This window comes from Nematocida ausubeli (assembly GCF_000738915.1).
Source record: "Nematocida ausubeli strain ERTm6 chromosome Unknown supercont2.2, whole genome shotgun sequence".
In the NCBI taxonomy this organism is placed as follows: domain Eukaryota; kingdom Fungi; phylum Microsporidia; genus Nematocida; species Nematocida ausubeli.
In genome coordinates, this window is record NW_026515635.1 from 732,651 (window position 1) to 752,240 (window position 19,590).

At 38.4% G+C, this 19,590-nt stretch overlaps 10 protein-coding genes across 10 annotated transcripts; 3 read left to right on the forward strand and 7 right to left on the reverse strand.

The window, feature by feature from the left end:
* Window positions 1–1,657: 1,657 nt before the first annotated feature.
* Window positions 1,658–3,649, reverse strand: NESG_01024 (uncharacterized protein; the record flags this gene model as incomplete). Its single annotated transcript, XM_053048663.1, has 1 exon — window positions 1,658–3,649. One exon carries the CDS (start codon window positions 3,647–3,649, stop codon window positions 1,658–1,660), a length of 1,992 nt encoding a protein of 663 aa, XP_052905423.1.
* Window positions 3,650–4,850: 1,201 nt separating this feature from the next.
* Window positions 4,851–5,717, reverse strand: NESG_01025 (uncharacterized protein; the record flags this gene model as incomplete). The annotated part of the gene is made up of 1 exon (XM_053048664.1): window positions 4,851–5,717. One exon carries the CDS (start codon window positions 5,715–5,717, stop codon window positions 4,851–4,853), a length of 867 nt encoding a protein of 288 aa, XP_052905424.1.
* A 2,137-nt stretch (window positions 5,718–7,854) lies between these two features.
* Window positions 7,855–8,193, reverse strand: NESG_01026 (uncharacterized protein; the record flags this gene model as incomplete). The annotated part of the gene is made up of 1 exon (XM_053048665.1): window positions 7,855–8,193. One exon carries the CDS (start codon window positions 8,191–8,193, stop codon window positions 7,855–7,857), a length of 339 nt encoding a protein of 112 aa, XP_052905425.1.
* A 376-nt stretch (window positions 8,194–8,569) lies between these two features.
* NESG_01027 (uncharacterized protein) lies at window positions 8,570–9,190 on the reverse strand (the record flags this gene model as incomplete). The annotated part of the gene is made up of 1 exon (XM_053048666.1): window positions 8,570–9,190. One exon carries the CDS (start codon window positions 9,188–9,190, stop codon window positions 8,570–8,572), a length of 621 nt encoding a protein of 206 aa, XP_052905426.1.
* Window positions 9,191–12,066: 2,876 nt separating this feature from the next.
* On the forward strand, window positions 12,067–14,031 carry NESG_01028 (uncharacterized protein; the record flags this gene model as incomplete). The annotated part of the gene is made up of 1 exon (XM_053048667.1): window positions 12,067–14,031. One exon carries the CDS (start codon window positions 12,067–12,069, stop codon window positions 14,029–14,031), a length of 1,965 nt encoding a protein of 654 aa, XP_052905427.1.
* Window positions 14,028–14,177, reverse strand: NESG_01029 (uncharacterized protein; the record flags this gene model as incomplete). Its single annotated transcript, XM_053048668.1, has 1 exon — window positions 14,028–14,177. The coding sequence occupies one exon, from the start codon at window positions 14,175–14,177 to the stop codon at window positions 14,028–14,030; it is 150 nt and encodes a 49-aa protein (XP_052905428.1).
* Window positions 14,178–14,550: 373 nt separating this feature from the next.
* NESG_01030 (uncharacterized protein) lies at window positions 14,551–15,576 on the reverse strand (the record flags this gene model as incomplete). The annotated part of the gene is made up of 1 exon (XM_053048669.1): window positions 14,551–15,576. The coding sequence occupies one exon, from the start codon at window positions 15,574–15,576 to the stop codon at window positions 14,551–14,553; it is 1,026 nt and encodes a 341-aa protein (XP_052905429.1).
* A 607-nt stretch (window positions 15,577–16,183) lies between these two features.
* NESG_01031 (uncharacterized protein) lies at window positions 16,184–16,645 on the forward strand (the record flags this gene model as incomplete). The annotated part of the gene is made up of 1 exon (XM_053048670.1): window positions 16,184–16,645. One exon carries the CDS (start codon window positions 16,184–16,186, stop codon window positions 16,643–16,645), a length of 462 nt encoding a protein of 153 aa, XP_052905430.1.
* A 458-nt stretch (window positions 16,646–17,103) lies between these two features.
* On the reverse strand, window positions 17,104–18,513 carry NESG_01032 (uncharacterized protein; the record flags this gene model as incomplete). Its single annotated transcript, XM_053048671.1, has 1 exon — window positions 17,104–18,513. The coding sequence occupies one exon, from the start codon at window positions 18,511–18,513 to the stop codon at window positions 17,104–17,106; it is 1,410 nt and encodes a 469-aa protein (XP_052905431.1).
* A 272-nt stretch (window positions 18,514–18,785) lies between these two features.
* On the forward strand, window positions 18,786–19,034 carry NESG_01033 (uncharacterized protein; the record flags this gene model as incomplete). The annotated part of the gene is made up of 1 exon (XM_053048672.1): window positions 18,786–19,034. One exon carries the CDS (start codon window positions 18,786–18,788, stop codon window positions 19,032–19,034), a length of 249 nt encoding a protein of 82 aa, XP_052905432.1.
* Between the last annotated feature and the right edge of the window lie 556 nt (window positions 19,035–19,590).

A 19,590-nucleotide genomic window follows, 5' to 3' on the forward strand; every position in this document is an offset into this window, starting at 1 on the left:
CTTTGCTGACACCATGTGTCATGAATTAATTGGGGTTATTTCAATAATGTGAAAATTAAATTAAAGACCAAGCTATTTAAAAAGCTGAGTTTTCAAATAAATACTAAAGTTTAATATGACTCCTTTTAAGAAACAAACTTACACAACCAGAATAATGAATGAAGAGTAGGAAAACTAGGCCTAATACTTTAGAAGAAAGAAGTCAGCTAGAATAGCTCTTAGACAAGAGTATTTTTGTTTTTTCATGTGTTTATACTATTGGTTTTCTCTGGCTTGAGGGTGTAAAACTCTCTTCCTGGTTTAGCAGTGTAAAATGGTTTTGGTCACTGCCTTCTGCTTTTTTGCTGTAAGCTAACACACTACAAGAACCTCTGCTGTTTACATGCTAATAATCATAGTGATAGAAATAATGCCATATACTGTCACTTTCTATTAGCTGATAGTAAAACTTTGTCTTTATGACACATGGTACTAATTGCAGCTGTTCAGAGGTCTATAAATAAAATAGAAGACAAGAAATAAATTAGAACCAATTTGGTATGACTAACTCTAGAATTTCAAGAAGAAAGCTCAGCTTAACTCGAGCTTATTGCTTACAGTCCTTTTAAACATATTTTCTCTGCTTTCTTTAATTTACTTATTTGACGAGTAAAACTACTCTATTTTTATACGCTATTTTGGCACGCACTTCTATAAAAATTAGATGGCTTCCATACAACTTTATTCTTTATAAGCAATGAAGACTTCTATTTAAATAAAATATAGAAATATACAGCGCAGACAGCATATGCATCTATTTCCACGTAGATATTTCTTGATTATTGCAGAATACTTGAAATATTCGTGCATTTGCGCATTTACACATTGCTCTGGCCTTTGTCATAACGCCAAAATCTCTATCTCACTGCAATTTGTAAATGTGAAAATAAAATGTATTGACTGGCCTGGTGTAATCCCACTGCTCTGCATGAAATGACATGTAGCTTGAAAAGACCCAGTGTATTAGAGGGGAGGAAAGCCTAGCTTCTACGCTGTACAACATCTTTGTTTGTAGCACACCCTGCCAAAGAAGGATTTAGCACATAGAGTAGCATGTATATGTAAAAGGGAATAAGGTATAGGAGGAGTTTAAAATATAAAGAGGACATCGACGTGCATGACCTCTACACCAATAGTATCTGCACTACTGCAGAAACATTGATGATTTCGGTGTGCTCAGTGTGTCGGCTGCAGCAGGGGCTAGGCAGTGCTAACATTTACCTTCGCAGACTGTGTATGAACAAAGCCACTCCAATAAAGTATTAACCCACCTCTGTCTAAAAATTAATTTTCGTCCTCTATTTATAGACAGGGAATTTCCTTTTTAGGAAAAGCCCATATTAATATACATATATTTCATATACGGTAATATTAGCGCCTTCTAGAAATTCTAGAATTATTTCACAGAAATGGCGCGGAATGCGTCTAAATTAAAGAAAATATCCATTACAGGACAGAGGAAAAATCAACGATGTAAATGGCGCATATAAACAATTTAGGAGGCACTGCTAGTGCAGACAGAGCTTTGGCTTCCTAAACACCATGAAGTTGCCATTTGCATATACAAATATTTCTAAGTAGACAAAAAGAATAAAGTACTCCTATTTATTATATAGATTTAGTGTAGCCCGTATGAGTTGTTATTTATCCTAGGTGGGTTGATTCTTGTAGGATTAAGAACAGGTGCTGCTCTTTGCTGTCTAATAGGAGCTCCCTGCGCTGGTTGGAAGCCATTTATTTGCTCTGCATAGTAGGGAACAAACTGCTGCGTATTGCTGGATTGGCTAAAGTCAACAATAGGAACAGATACATCGTCACTGTACATAAAATCATTTCCAATGGGGATAAATGCCTGCTGTATTAATGGCTGCATTTTAGCTGCCAAACCAGACGCACATGTTGAGTGTCCTGCGCTTTTCTGGCACGGAGAAGCTTTCATGGTGGGTGCTGGAATAGAAGGCGAATTCTCAAACCGCACAGATCTTTTCAGAATTCCCTTCTTTGGCGAAGAAGATGTTACTGCAGAAGAGGTGTCTATTAAAGACGCAATTTCCTTTGCCATTCCAGATATTTTAGTTTTCTTTTGGCAGTCTGGATTGTCATTTGCAGGCGATGAATAGACTACGCCCTGGGGATGAACAGAGGCAGCTGGCACACCAATTTGCTGGGCTGCTATACTAATGGGAATTGTTTGTGTAATTCTTATCTCTGCATCAGATGGCTGGAGAAAATCCAGCCCACTTTTCTTCAGAGACTGAAGAAACCCATTCTGCAGGCCTATGTTATTTTCGCCTGTTGTTCTCACAACTCTTAAAACATTATTTGGATCCACTCTTGTTGTTCTTAGCATATTGTAAAGATTGCTGTTGTCTACATTGTACGAGCTTGGTATTGTGACTGTTTTTTTGCCATGCAGCATAAATCGGTACATTAGTGTTGATCTCTCCAAAACAATGGTTATACCCAGCATATTCAGAAGAATATTAGAAAGCTCGCTTACTTTGTTTGAAAAGGATTCTGCTCGCATAGGGTTGATGTTACCAAGCGAGCTCTTAAAGTTGTCAAAGAGACTGCTGTTAAGATTTGTCAGAGTAAGAACGTTCTCAAGAGTGTGTACAAGACGACTCACTTCCTCTGTAGAGCTCAGCGTATTCGTGATTCTTCCTATTCCTGCGGTGCCTCTAGCCATTGCATCTGGGGTGTGAAGGCTTAGAGCTCTAATAACCCGGTACACAAGGAATCCCTCGTGCTTGTAGAGTGCACGGCACACAAGGCAGTTGTAGCTGTTGCACAGGTCCATTAGAATGGAGTCTAGGAGAACTACAAGGTACATTTTCACCTCCTGGTGCTTTGCTGGAATTTTGCTGATTCTTTTTGCTATGTCTGTGATACTGTACTCTGACGGAGCCTGCTGGGCAAATAGCCCATTTAGAAGAGAAGACACTTTTTGCACGCCATCAACCTTCTCCTGGTCTCCAAAGTGCGCATCTAGAACTCTCTCAATTTCATCTAGGATGTACTTGTTGCACTGTCTGCCAGAGCTTGAACGGCCTGTTACATTGCCAATTGCCTTCTGTGTGCAGCTGCAGCATAACCTGCAGTCTGTATCGCCCCTTAGGAATCCCCCGGTAAGTGTGGCTAAGGAGTTTTTCACAATTTCATGGTCTCGAAGCACATTTCTTGATCTTGACCTGGATGTTCGTCTTCTAGAATAACTTTCTTCTGGCTCCACATCGTTGTATACATTTGGCTGCTCTCTAGTGACATAGACAATGGGCTGTTGGACTGGCTGCTGCTGTGGCTGGGCTCCTATGGCGTATGCAGGAGTGTCTGCAATCTGCTGCGACAGCTGCTGTGTCAGATTATTCTTCTCCTTTAGGTCTGCATGCACCTGCATGAAGGCAGAGAGTAGGTTCTGTGCTATATTTGAGTTGTTAGTTAATTCATTTGCAATTTCATTATAATCAGGTTCTGAAGAAATAACATTAACATTTGCATCCAGAGCTGGGCCTGTAGCACTGACTACCTGAAGATATGCATTTCCTAGTAGGCAGCACGCTGTTGCAATAGTGTATTTTCTTGTATTCTTTCTTTGAATCTGTGTGTGCATACCTCCTCCGGAGAGACATCTATTTATAGCATACTAGCGAATCAATTATGATGCATGCGTGTAACATCATTTTGTTTTTGTACCTTATTGGGAATTTTTAATAAAGACACTGTGTCTAGATCAAATGATCAAGGGACTTGAGCACCTAATGGTATTAATATTCTATAATCCGGCACATTGCACGCAGGCATAGGAATGCATCTAGATACCTGGCTAAATATGCAATTTCAACCTGCATGAAGAGAAATGCACTGTGCATGGCTGAGTTCGCCACTGTTGGAGTAGTATGAGACAACCGTGTTATAAATAGAGGCCTTTCAACATGCTATTTATTTGCAGCTTTAGACAAGCAATTAACGCTATGAATGCAATGCATAGAAGAATGCATAGAGACACTTTCTTTGTAGAGAACTGGCAAAAAAGAAGGGAAATAGAGGGCTTCTGCAGTAACAAAGTGTTTATTATATAGATTGCCTAGAAAAAGGCCTAGCACATACTGCAGTGCGTTGTTTGCTCCTTTGCTGCTATATTCTTTCCAACAGTGTGCATTTGTCACCGCTATGCATTATATAGGGCGAGGCCTAAAAGCAAGTGAGCCACCGTATACCAATAGACAAATAAAGAAATTAGAAAGGACGAATTTCTTCTTAAGTATAGAACCTTCAGTAGAGTGCGTGGGAAAGCCGTATACATAGCTGTATATTAATGGGTTTTTATTGAATTTGTCAAAATGCAGCCTTGCATGATGCATGCCATTAATGCATAGGATAAATAGGTGAGAAATGCTGAGTTTTGCATTCTCTACATTTAATAGAAATGGCTAGGTGCCATGAATTTGAATTTATAGAAGCCACTAGCATTTGCATTCCAGAAAACAGAGCGTGTCTGTGAATAAAAACAATACAACTCACAGCCTCTAGTAAATATAGGTTGTTGGCATAAATAAGACAGTTTATTTAAGGGTTCAAAGATATAACTAATGAGTACAGCGTATTTAAAATGTGGTATGTGAACGCTAAAATACTAGCAGCCCGAACTTTACCTTTGGGCTATACCAATAAGGAAGATTCATGGAAAATTATGCATTATTTTAGCTTTGCATCAATCCATAGTCTATTTCCTCTAGAGAAAAAATAATACATTCCATCTTCCTCCCAAGTGCAGGCAAGGCTGTGTCTCTTGAATATCAAACCTACCCATACTATTTAGTCTTTCTATTTTGGGCTATAGCATGCAGGTCTACGGACATTACCTCACCAGTGTAATAATTATACCCATATGCCTGCCCTTTTGCTTCATCTATATCTATAGTATACACAAGGTCACTTGTAGGAATATTTTGAACCAGGTCCATCTGGCCGGTATAGATGCCTATTCCATCGTATGACTGCGCAACCACATTATAAGAGTCTCCATTTATATTAACCTTATGTATTCTCCATATAATAGACTTTGTGTTTTTTTGCAGCACAGTCTCACCGTCCATAATCATGGCGTACTCTCCTGTGTATGTCCCTACCTCTAGGACATGCTGTCTGCCCTCAGGCACTTCAAAGAATGTGCTTAGCCATGTTATCCCCGCTGAAAAGGCCCGTGTGTATTGCACCTCGTATGTGCTCCTATTGATGCACGATAAATACCCACCATCGCATCCTATGTATATGTGATTTTTGTCTACTGCTATAGAAAGTATGTCGTGAATGCATTTTTTGCCATCACAAATGTATGGATGCTCCATAGTGTGTCCTGTGTTAGTATCTACTTCAGAATAGCACCCCAGCCCTGTTGAGTAGATAATACCATCATACTCTGCAAAATAGTAATTTACAGCATTATTTTTGTAGGTTGTACTTTGCAGGCTGCTTGAAGTGTCTAGGTCTATTACGCATATTTCATTGTAATTTCCTGCAATTAGCCTGCTTCCTCTTATGAGCATGGAGAACGTTCCGCTGGTCTTCATCTTCTTGTTTTTCCAGAGAATGCAGCCGTGTCTAGAATCTTTACTGTATTCATATGTGGAATAGATGGTCTCTCCTTTATACTTAATACAGTCTGTAATATATTTCATATTGAAAGAAGAAAGGCAGAAATAAAAATTGAAAATACTGTGCACAGCACATGCATGGCCTTTAAATGGAAAGGCTGTCTTTGTCTTAGGATATTGGTCTTAGGATATTAAAAGAAAATGCCTCAGTAACCGTTGTAGTTTATATTGATGTGTCATCACTTCTAAGCTTTCTTAGGTTCTCATCATCAGCAAAGTATGTGAATACAGCGCAGACTAGCTATTGCATGCTGGCTCTGCACAGTGATTCTTCATCTATTTTGACTCCTGCACGCTAGGCTGCAGAGCGAAAAGACTATTTATAAATAATAGAAGCACAGAAGAGAGATACGATAGAGAGCCTATATATCTTCCACCATACCTGACAAAGAGGATATTTTCTCCACTTCTTTCCTGCCCGAGCTTATTTTTCTCAAGGCAGCTTCTCTAGCACAAATAGAATTGCGAGGAGAGAAAGAATAGAAGCATGGGTTAAAAAACATTTTTGCTTTTATAGTTTAGGATGCTATAAAACAGGAAAATATTTTAACCCCTGCGATTGCAAGCAGAGTGTTTTAGACATTTCTGCAATGGAATGCACTTATGTGCATATAGTCTCCAATTGCGATTGCATAAAAATGTGTCCTTGTCTTAGTTTCCACGGTAGACTATTCAAGGCGTGTGCAATACTCCAATCACAATATTCTTAATAGTGCGGGATAGTGGTTCACACTACATTTTACATTTAACTTCTTTGTGTGCAAGCACTATATAATTTTTATTTTCATATGAGCTAGCGAGTTTGATTTTCATAGAGGATAACCTATTCTATATAGCAGATTGTGTTTATGACATGCGCTCTTCGGTTTTACGCACTTGTTTTGTGTATTGCGAAGTTTTCTTCTAATATAAAGCTATAAATTCAACGTTGCCTCTAGGCTCTGTATATATACAAGCTTGAAGTAACCTCAGTAATCTCCTATAATGAAATCAAACGACATTAAAAAGGCTGTCTGTAGTATTCTAGCTCAGTAAAGTAGCAATTAAGATTAAAAGCACGGCTCTATCTAAAGAGTTGCATAAAGAAAGATATATTTTAATACTGTCTTATTTTTCTATATTGAAGCCACTTTATTTTAGCTTTAGCTCTATTTATCCTATATCTAGGCCTATTACTAGCGCTTTTTGGTACATAGAGAATCAGTAGCACTCTGAGCTGTTTATATAGTATTCAAAATAGTAAATATAGCAGTTTTACTATACAAACAGCCTCTCTAACTGGCATACACACCAACAACGCTAGAAGATTCCTAGAGTCTAATGAACTGGAATTATATATTCAGAATAATTGCAGAGAAAAATAAATATGATTTGGTGTATACTAAATATAGAGTTTCTTGGATATGTGAATTTAGAAACCCTAGAAATAAAGCAGCAGTTTCTATTATTGTCTATATATTGTTAGGAAATCTGCATATTCTTGTATTTTCAATTATATGTTTGACTAAATAATTATAACTAGATGAGTTATTTATGGAGCACATAATATATCCAAAATCAGAAAGAGCATACAAAACTGCATGGCATCGTAGACTAGCTAACGCCGTACCCGCAGTGTTTGCTTAGAGCCTGTCAGGCCATCACTGAATGCCTATGGCAGTTAATAGCTTTATTTTCATACAATTCGCGTGCCTCCTCTACACAGACAAATGGAGTATATTTCCTGTTAATTTTAGCCTATTCTTTTTCACTCTTCTTTTTAAGCTCTTTCTTTTATTTTTAATGCATGGCTTGCAGGCATAGAGGCTAAAAATGCACAGCATAAGAACTACTTTGGTAAGTCGCATTGGGGATTGAAACACGGAGAAATTATTTATTTGGGGATAAGCATCCAATAGGCATTTAAAACATAAATCAAAAAAACAGCCAATAACATATTTATTGCATTAAATGCGATTTTGTTATGCCAGCGTGCTTATTAACTTTATTTACATAATATTTATTAAGCACTAGTAAATTATCGCACAGTTCACAGATAGACTATATAAAGAAAGATTTTCTACATATCAGTACTGTATCTGTACAGCCGGTGTTTATGAAGTTTATGAATATAAAACTCTAATTCACGCCTATATTACCATTGTGAAGAACTATGCTGTGCTTAACCACTATTTGGATTTATGGCAGGGTGTGTGGCTTCATTGATTTCATGGATCTTTTTTCCCTTTTTAGCATTCTTTTTGTCTTTTTTGGCGTTATGTTCTCCCTTTTCAGCGTTATGCCCTTCCTTTTTGGCGTTATGTTCTTCTTCTGTGGGTTTTTCTTCTTTAGAATTTGAATTTCTTCTAAACACACTAGAAAAGAAGCCCTTAAATCTACTAAACAATCCGGGTTTTTCTATATTATTGTCTTTCTCTTTTTCCTTATCTTCGTTTGCTTTACAGAAAGATAAAAAAACTAGTAGTGCAAGTAAAAAGATTAATGTTTTTTGTGTTTTCATTGTATATTCTCTATGTTTCAACTTATTTATCCTTAATCTAATCACACAAAAATAATAGGCAAATCATTTTCCATCCTATCTGTTAAAAAGCAAAGTCTAAAACAGGCCTCCATGTCCTTAAGTATGCATTGTGATATTTATTGGTTCTTTGAATTCTAGTAGAAGTCACTTCTTTCCATCTATATGCCAAAGTAAATAGAAAGGCCGAATAAATAGGTTTTGTGTTTTAAAACTAGCAAATCTTCTTTTTCTATTTAGTTGAGATTAATAACCCTTCTAGAGCTGTCTATTTCTGTAGGCATTCTGTCAATATAAATATAGGTCTTGTTCTAAAAAGCATCATGACCACTACCAAGCGTATTGGCATAGTTACCCTCTAGTCCTTCAGTTTGATGTTTTTTGTGTGTCTAAAGATGTAATTCTCATTAACATCCACAGTCTGCAGCTTAAGAGAGAGTCGCGGACCTATCTCATCCAGCCGCACAGTTTCATCTTTTGTGCTGTCTTCTGGCAGCCGAATAATGTATCTGTGTTTCCTACAAAGAATAAAGCCTCTTTTTTTTGTAAATGACACCACCTGCCTTCCCTCAAAGTCAGGGTCTTCAGTACTGTATGCATCCTCTATATCCTTTATAAAACGAAGGTCATTTTCTGTATCGTCAAAGTTTGTTATGGACAGCTCTGGCATGTGCCCTGAGTCAACAGCCCCATTCAGCCGCCTTGAGAGTGTGTATGCCACAATAGAGTATGTGCTTGTGGTTAGATTGTTTTCTGCATCTTTTTTTATGAAAAGAAGCCGTCTGTAGGAACAGTCAACTTGGTCGAGACGTATGATCATAGCCTCTTTCTCTGTGACTTCTTCTTTCAAGAACTGCGAAAACTTTCTGTTCTTGCGCGGAATAGGCGTAGCTCCTGGAAAGAGCCCTTCAATGTCTAGAAGGAGTTCCTTTGTTTCGTGCGTTAGCTTTGAGTTACTGGATGTAATAATGACTTGCATGTACCAGTAAAAAAATAAATGAAAATAACAGAATATCTCGAGATTGGTATTGGCAGAAACCCATAGTATGCTCTTAGAACTGTTTGAGGCAAGTTATTTGCATGAACTCGTTATATGAGATGCTTAGTGTTTTACTATACAAGCACATAATTCAGCCCACTGCGGCAGATTTTAGAAAACGCTTAGTATTCGGGTTATGTGCACAATGTCAAACTTACTAGAAAAAAGTGCACAAGTTTTCCATTGGCTTTTTTTGCTAGACTTATTGAATGTACAGGCAAACTTTGCATGTGTTGGTAAAGTATTATTCCTATTTTAACATTTTATTTCTGGCATTAGAGCAGCTGATTTTTTCTTTTCAAAGTATTGGACTTAGTCATAGTGAAATTCAAATTTTATTTCTTGTTCTCTATTTATAGGCCTGCTTCAAAGCGATATTTTATCATGAAGATTAATCATTCACTCTGGAATGAATAAAATGTCAAGGTCTAAGCTAGCTTGACCAGCACATGACCAATTAGAGACCTATTTAGCATGATATCCTATGGCTCAAACTCGAACCCCGAGGACCAACACTAATATACGTTGCTGACCTGGAAAGATGGTTTCATGCCCTCAATGTAAGGAAAACCACCAAGAAGTCAGACTAGTATTTATAGACTCGTTTAGAAACTAAACCAGTACTCAACTGTGATTTTTATTAGACAGATTTAACTCTAGAATGGCAATAGTTCATAAATGGGCATTGGTTCAAAAAGAAAAGTAAGATATTGAACATCTGAAAGTATCAGATAAGGTGCATTGTCTTTTATAATATATGCATTGTTTTCTTATAAGTAAATTCAGGTTATATCATGTTATGTATACCTAATAGTATTTTCTCTATTTGTTCCACTTCTTTATTAAAACTACAAAGATATCTTGCTTAAAGATAGTATTAAGCGTCTTCTGGTATCCTGCACCCTCCATCTCTAATCTACCTCTTCTGTACTATGTCTCCATTCTCCTGTCTATATCTTCTTATTATCCTTTCTTCTACATCTTTGCAAAAATAAACTCTACAATATTCGCACCACCACTACTTTTCAGAAGGGTTTGTTTCTTCTAAAAAAAAGATAAAGACACACGAAAATCAGAAAACTGCACTTTTTGAAGAACCACTCTCAGCAAACACTCAGCACAATGTAGAAAGCTGAACAAACTCTGCATCACACGCCAGCCACATAAAGAACAAAAAGGCTCTGCCCAGACATGAAAACCTATGTGTACACCTGCACAGAACTATACACACATACCACACATGATATACATACACGTATGTACATACTATACACATACTACATACATGCAATATGTATGCTGATAGAGACGCATCAGAAGTAGACAAGAGTGCATTCCTCAAGCATGCTATGCAAGTGCCAAGACACAAGCTGTCTACCTCACCTACCCATCTACATACACTTCCTTACATCAGCAGGTCTTTCTCCAGTGCCTGCTGCACATGCCTTGTACACACTCTCCCACTATATTAATTTTTCGTCATATGGCCCTCCAAGATGCACAATTTGCACATAGACCCGGCTATACACCGCAATTAAGTAAACAAACAGCAGAACGTGGTCTAGAGTGCACTTAGAAGGGTCCAATGTACACATTTCCCAATTTGATTATTTTCTGCGGGTATTTAAGGGCCACGCACTCTGCATTTCAGAACACCAGGAGAGCTGCATCTGTCTCACGGCGCAGTGCAGCAGGAGAGGGCTGGCTAGGAGGTGGCAGGAGCAAGCCGGCACTAACCCTGCCGGTGGGTCGTCCACTATTATCATTCCCTTCGGGGTAGCCTATAAGGCCATATGGAGTAGCTTGGATGCCAACTTTGTCATTAGGAAATTCCGCGCATGTTCTTTTTACCTTGATGCTTGTACATTTAATATTTAGAACCGCTGCGTTGTCTAAGCCGAAGTGGCACTGAACTATGCGTGCACTGGACTTCCCTGCTCCTGTCCTCAGCACCGACTGGCCCTCTTCTCTGCGCGGCACGCGCGATGGCCTGCCGTGCTGTCTGCAGCGCTCTGGCAAACAGCAGCATGCGCGGGCCGCTGGGTTCTCAGGCCAGTCGCAAGACGCCGCTCTCCCTGCATATGCAGCAGCTAACCACTACATGTGTATGCAGCGAGCGAAGATGTGCTGTGTGCAGGCAGTACATGGCGCCCGTACATGGCCGGTACACACTATTATTAATAAACAGCCGCTCTCGATCTGCCTGCTGTCTTGCTGTACTGTGTCCGCCCTTTGTGTGCTCAACTAATATTCCTTGTTCGCAAGCCTCGAATGGCTTTTTATATTAAACTCTTTTACTGTGCTGCTGGTATAAATATTTTGTTTAATACGTATATTCTCTTGTGTAGTGAAAAGTGTATTTATTGAGTTTTGTAATTCAATTGCACAAAAGACATAGGGGCCTTAAGAAAAGTTTGCACCTATAAATAAAATAAGTGCCAATAGCCTGGTCTGTTTAAATACCACAGCCAATATAATAAATATTAAATTTAGCTAGGCTTTATGTCGTGTGGGGTTTTTGAGGTAGGGCTTTCGGGTTATATGCAAATTTATTTAGCGTAACTAAGCGAAAAGATACATGCACTTTCTTAGTATTGAAAACTCTGTTTTGAAGAATAAAAGTGCTTTTAGCAGCTAATGTATGCTTAAGCCATAGATATAGTTGGGTTTAAATGGCAAGAACAGCGCAAGGAACTCTGTATATGAAAAGATGGCCTTAGAACAGCTACTACTGCATAATTTGATTCTTTTCGACTGATCTGGATCTTTTAATTACACATAATATTCATTTGATTTTCATTTTGTTTATTCTTTAAATGGTCAAAATAACAAGAAGAGCAAAAGATCCTAATAGGTTAACTAAAATAGAGTTATGTGCGATTCTTAATAGATTGGAGATCAGTAATATTACAGTGCAGAGCACTAAAAAGGATATTATAAGTGTCTTTAAAAGAAACAAGAAGAGCATAGAGCAGAATCAAGCTAAGACAATTCAGATTCTTAAGGAGCTGGACATTGCCAAGAGCAAGGACAAAGTACCAAAGAAGACAGAAAAGAGAAAGAGGAGTGATACAAGCGATACGCCGGCAACAAAGAGGGGAAAGAAGGAAGTGCTTAAAGAGCCAGCACAAGAGCCAAAGGAATTAGGTATAGAAAAGGCAGCATCAGTAGAAAAGACAGACAAAGAAAGCATTTTATCAGAGGAGAGTGCTGCAGTGCCTTCTGAGATACCTAAGCCAAAGAAAGCAGAAAAACCCAAGTCACAGGAAATAAAGAAAGTGGCAAGCACAGCCCTTCAAGGAGTTCTTAGCAAATCAATGAAAAAAAACAAAGAAGCTGCAGCACAGCCCATAGAAGCTGCAAAGAAAAAGGTAGAGAGAAAACAAACAAACAAAGAAGTAGACCTAGCAACCAGGGTAAACATATATATACAAAAGATGTACACAAAATGTATGGTGTTTGCAAATGGGTATGGCCGGCTAATTGTCATAGGAGCAACTATAGGAATAGTTGCAGTGCTTGCAACATACACACTTTCCATAGATCAGGATAAGAAAGCGCCAGGTGTAGTTGAGTCAGTAAAAAACTATGTAATGAACAAAGTGCATGATAGAAATCAGAAAACCCCAGCAATAAAGCATAAAACAGAAGAGATTGCAAAGGTTAAGAAAGAACTAGAAAAAGTGCAAAGAGATATAGAGCTTAAAAGACAACAAGAAGCTATTCAGAAGGCCAAGGCGGAGGCAGATCGGAAAGCCAAGGTGGAGGCAGACCGAAAAGCAAAGGAGGAAGCTGCTCAGAAGGCCAAGGAAGAAGCAGACCGAAAAGCTAAGGAGGAAGCTGCCCAAAAAGCCAAGGTGGAGGCAGACCGAAAGGCTAAAGAAGAGGCAGAACTAAAAGCTAAGGAGGAAGCTGCTCAGAAGGCTAAAGAAGAGGCGGATCGGAAAGCCAAGGAAGAAGCGGATCGGAAAGCCAAGGAAGAAGCGGATCGGAAAGCTAAGGTGGAGGCAGACCGAAAAGCTAAGGAGAAAGCTGCTCAAAAGGCTAAAGAAGAGGCGGATCGGAAAGCTAAAGAAGAAGCTGCGCTGAAGGCCAAGGAAGAAGCAGACCGAAAAGCTAAGGAGAAAGCTGCCCAAAAAGCCAAGGTGGAGGCAGACCGAAAGGCTAAAGAAGAGGCTGAACTAAAGGCTAAAGAAGAGGCGGATCGGAAAGCCAGGGTGGAAGCTGACCGAAAAGCTAAAGAAGAAGCAGAACTAAAAGCTAAGGAAGAAGCGGATAAAATTGTACAAGATCATATAGAAGATGGGGTGGACATAAGCTCTATAGATCAAACAGAACAAGTAGAAAAATCCCAAACTGATAATTCCAATGAAGTAGCAGAAAGCAACTCTTCAAATCGCACTACAGTTTTTGGCCATGCTCTAAAACTATTTAAGCAGACTGCGCGATTCATTTTCAAAATTCTAAAAGTATTTGCACTGGGAATATTTGTAGTCTTAGTGGTGGGAGGCATGGTAATCACAGTTCTTCGTATTATGTTCCTAACACGAACGAAGGTAGACAAATATAAAGAATATATCGTGGATAGAATATATAAAAAGAATAAGCGTGCTTTGCCAGCTGACACAATTAGAGAGCTTCGTGAGCAGCACCCAGCACTGAGTAGAATAGAATGGAGAATGCTTTGCCAAAGAGTTTTATTAGACAGCAATATCCGAATTTCAAAAGTATTGCGGGGATGCAAGGAGGAAGATGCTTGGATCTGGATAGGAGATAATTAAAATGTATGTGGCTTTTTAAATGTTTTTGTTTTTGTTATTTCTTTTAAAAGCCAGGTTCCAAGAGTCTCTCTCTTCTTAATTTCTTCTTCTTCCTTCACAGGCATTTTCATAAACTTTAACTGTCTTAAGTTGTTGCTTATGTTCATGCTGCTGCAAAATTTTCTGTTCAATCCAAATAAATATAGACAGTGTGATGCTCTAAATAAGAAAAAATGTGCAGAAGTAGCCATATCTGATTAAATATGCTAAAGATCTGCTAAATAAAAGAACGGGCCAGCAGGCCCCTATATACTCTTAGAATAAAGCAAATTCAGAGTTTTAACACACCGTATTGTGTGCTTATATTTATTTCTACTATATGCATAAAACTGCATTTTTTCACAGGCCAGTAATGTAAGGAGACACTCCATTCAAGAAAGAAGTACGCATATACTAAGAAAGCATTTGCTTTGAATATATAGTTAAAAGCTGGCCAAGACCTTTAAGTCATAACATAAACACTAAAAAAAGCTAATAGTTTTATTCTTCATCGACTGCTCGTGTGCATGTCTCTATGCTATCGCTTTCGCCCTCTTTGTTTTTAAGCCCCTCGTATGAGTTGCATCCATACTCGATCACCCCGTGGGAGTTCGCCAGCCGAAACCCGTCAAATATGAACAGCTCTCTTTTAATTGCATTTGGAGCGCTTGGGCTTGGGTCGCCAGCATGCGGTATTTTCTTTATAGCCTCATGGTATGGGATTTCCTCGGGGTTCATTCTTTCAATACACTCCTTGGCTACTAGGTGGTTTGCTATGTTTGCCAAATTCTTTTCATCTGAATTTACTAGCGGCAGGCCCCTCTTTTCCTCTGATGTGTACTCTGTCACTTCTATTCTTCCATTGATCAGCTCAAACACACCCATCTTTTTGTTTGGCATTTCAGGAACTCCAGCACTTACTACTTCCAGCAGATATTTCTGAGCATATCCTACCATGGCCGGATCGGCAATCCGAACTAGCACATTGTCTATAGATATAATGTTGAAGTATCTAGTATCTGGGAGCGCAGAAAGAAGAGACATGCTCTGCGGCGTAACCGAGTCTTTGTCCACTGCAATATAGCTGCTTGCTTTGAGTGTCTTGAACACCGAGCCGTTTCCATTTGGCACCTGTATGTGGTCGCCCTTCATGTTGAGAAGAGGATTCTTTGTTTCTTTATCAAGTGCATCAATATCTTCCTGGACGATTAGAAAGACCTTCATATCATATTCTGGGAGAACTACTGTTTGCAGATGCTCAATTGTTTTATCCTTGGTTTCATTCGAGACCATTATAACCCAAGGAGCGCCTGCTTTGAATATTTTCTCAGCTTGTCTCTGGAACAAAGACCGGCCTGGCTTTTTCTTTGTAGGAAGGACAAACGTGCCCTTTGGGTGCTCATATCCCAGTCGTGACCCACTTCCGCCTGCAAGGGTCAGAACTGCAACACTTTTCTTTTCTATAAGGCTGCGCCCTATTTCTTCTAGGCTTTTTCTTTCTGGACTTGTCTCTAATAATAAGTGCATATGCGCAGCAATAAATAACCTAATTTATACTTTGAGCTTGGGGGTGAAACAGATATCACCTCTTATTACCTGTCTAAACACACAAACCGTGCATAGGCTAAACAAACTGCCCTAAATCCTCGAATTATGCAGTGGCTCTATTTACAGGAATATTCATCCAACCCCAGACAAAGCGTGTGGGCGGCTATATACGCTGCATAAACAAAAAGCCCATGCTTTATGACAAATCTTTTTGCACCGTATACTATATTTAGACTTGCGCGCTGCATGTATATACTATTATCATTGCATGTGCATTGGAGTCTCTGTGCCTCTGTAGCTGCATTTGCTTGCAGCTCTAGACTCTAAGCATAGAGGCTTAGAATTCGCTAAGGACTAAGTTCATTTGGACTCATCCATTCCTTATTCGGTGATATTGGAAAATAAATTGGACAGCACTAGCCTGAAACACAAAGCAAAAAAGAAGCAAGCAGCACATATGGATTATTCCATTCCTATCTCTGGATTGAAATGGCCAAGCGCCTTCGTCTTATTTAGTAATGCCAAAAGTAATTTTCCTAATTAAGACAATAAATAGTTGAATTTATTTTCAAGATATGCGTAGAGAATGCAGAAAAAAGACTCTTCCCGAATAAAAAATCTTATTATACACAGTGCCATACTAGATCTGTATTATAAGCAGAACAAATGCGAGCCATTAGGAGAAGTTCTAAACAAAATGAACACTCTGAATCGGTTCACACTTATTGAGGTAATATGCGCAAAGATATACAGCAGCTCCGTAATTACCTATCTTCCCCAGTATACTGGGCTGGAAATATTCTTTACAGCATGCATAATATTTAAGAAGTACTGGAATGACTTTTCTTTAAAGAATATAGAAGAAACAAGCAATGACATAGTTGGCATAAAAAAACTAAATAGAATAGAGATGGCAATACTTGAGCTTATAAAGTATGACGTGCACATTACAAAAGAGCAAATACAGAAGGAAATAGAATTAGAAAGAAATGTAGATGTTAATTATAAAGAAGCTATGTCTAGCATTGCAGTGCATGTAATGCAATAGAGCTAAATATTTAGAGGTTTATTCAGACACACAACTCCGAATAATAAATTGTAAATATGATATGCAGATGTTTCTTTGGGGACTGGTTTTTCCATTTTATTTATCCATTCTATTGCAGATATATTTTTAGTACACATGAGGATTTTCTCTAAAATAAAAAGAGAGCTTTGTACTTATACTATTGTTGCCTTTAACTATAAAGCTCAGTGGCTAAGACAGAGCTATTCTATTCAGAGATAGATCTTCATAAGTGCAGCGTTTTTGTACTCGCACAAAGAGTTATTCACAAACTCTGGAAAGCTTGTTTGCGAGCATGTGCATTTGAAAGTATAGATTCCTGTAACGCAGGCTGAAAATTAAATAGATAACTCATTATAAACTTTTATTACACAATTATATATAAAGAAGTGAACCTAGATATGGATTATATAATTGAATAAACTCTTTCTACTTCTGCTTCAATTTGCAGCAGGTGTAGATTCACTCTTTTTTAGGTCTTGGCTTGCTAATGTGCTGTGCGATGTCTGCGCTGAGAGCACAGGATCTGGCATTCTTTCTGCATTTCTTCCCCACAGTTTGCCGTCCAAAAACCCATACTTTAGGATAATCAGCCCAATTGCAAGAAGAGATAGATAGGTACATCCATTGAACACCATCTGAACTCCTTCAAATGTATCAATTTTGAGGAAGTGTCCTGCAATCACTCCTGCAACTGTTCCTAAACAGACAAACGTTCCTGTATAGATCATTTGACTTGTTGACTTTAGATTGCTTGGAACTAGAAGAGTTGCCATCTGCACGCCTGACAGATGTGTTAGCCCAAAGTTAACTCCTTTAAGCACTTCAATGAAGCAGCACTTTTCAAACCTAAGTGGGTCTTCTGGCGTTATGAAGGTGTATAAGAAGAACCGCAGCCCCTGCGCCATTTGCGATAGAAGGAAAGACCAGTACAGCCCAAAGAATCCGAGCAGAGATTTTGAGCAGAAAAACAGCACAATTTCCAGAACAATTCCAAATGTGCTGCAGGTGGACATTGGGTTTGCATAGAACCCCTGAAGTGCCCACTGCGCATAAATGGGCAGGCTTTTAGAGGGCTTGAAGTCTGCAAAGTTAAGAATATTCTTATAGTAGTTACTTAAATACATGCTCATGACTCCTCGGGTTATTCCATTCATGAGAATAATCAGAAGGAAGAACATGTATGCTGGATTCTTAAGAACCTTTGAAAACTGCGGAGGATTTCTAGAAGAAGAAGTGCTTGTGCTTCTAATGCGGTCTGCTGGTGCAAGCAAAAAGATAAGCCCACCTGCAAGCGCTGAAAACAGAATGTATGGAATACACAGCCTTGAGTAATTTCCCTCCTTGCTGCTCTTTCCACCGCTTCCAAAAACAAGAGACTCGGTAAGATAGTTTACTGCACAGTATGTCAGCGTTCCAAACATTCTTTGCCTTCCGTATAAGGATGCAGGCGCCTGCAGCACTTTCTGAAGATAGTCTAGCACAATCCTGTCAAGAAGCGGCAAGGTAGATAGAATAAACATACAGTAGAACACGAACACAACTGAAATTAAAATAGAGGGAATTGGCATCATCAGAACTTGGAACAGGACTGCAGAGAATAGCAAAGAGAACACAAGAATTCCTTTCGGTCTCTGGAATTTATCTGCTATGTATGCAATCCCCATATTGCTGAAAAATGTGCTTAAAAGCATAACAATAAGTGTAATTGTTTGCTGTGTGCCAGTTACTCCCCTTGTAGTAAGAAAGGTCTGTCGTAGATTGTAGAACAAAAAGTACTCTATATTTACTGCAATGTACAAAAGTTTTGGGGTAAGAAATAGTGCTGAGTTAAGCTTTTTGTAAACCATTCAAAAATACAATAAAAAATCTATTTATATACTGTAATTAATATAAGACAAGCAAAAAACAAGACCGATCACGCAAGTTTATGTCCAAACAAACACAAAAACATTTAATGATGAAAATACATAAGATCCATTATCTATAGAAAGAAGTAGAAAAGCATCACAATTTCTATATATTTGTTTTGCACATGAAGAGTGCCTTTGGAAAGCTTCCCTGGCAAGATTGCACTGCATGCAGGCTCTTTTTTCAGAGAAGTAGACTGCAATTTTTGCTAATGTATGGATGCGCTACTGCAATAATGCTTGGAGTAGACTCTTTTCTTAAAGCTAAACCAGTATTTTTAATACTGCTATTTTTAAAGGAACATTTATTGAAAGAAGTTCTAGTAGAGAGAGAAATAGCTGCAAACCACAACTCTCTGTCTGAGAGCAACACTTCCAACAGAATCCGTGCTATTCCAGCTAATTCTGGATATGCCACTTCTGTGTGGCTGTCAGCTAGACCAGTAATTTGTAGCTACTAAGCACAATATCTAGTGCTGCTGATCTTATGGCCTTCAATATGTAATTTCGATGTCTCTTAGTTTAAACACATTAAAAACGCACACTCTACTAACAAAAAATCGATGCATCTGTAAATTCCCGAATTATAGCTCAATTTCATTTATGTAGAAAGCAAGCATTTTATATTACAACTTTTTAGTACACTATGCACTGTCTTTTATATCACTAGCTGCTAATCGAGTGTGTATTAACTAAATAAAATTGTGGAAAAATCTCACATCATTATTCTGAGACCACAAGAGTCCATCAATGATAATTTCACTTTCCAAAAGATTTTCCATATATCAGAAGACTACCAATTCTAAAAGTATATTAAAGCAAGCAGAATATGTCAACAGTAAGAAATACACTCATCGCTTATACAAGATATCACAGTCACCAAAGGCACTTGCAAAAGTATAAAAATAAAACTCACTTGACAACTACCCCTATTAGAGTCTAAAATACTAATGTCTTCTGGCTGAAATATTACTCCCTTTTGGGCACGTTAAAAACGATTTATCTCTGAATTGGTAT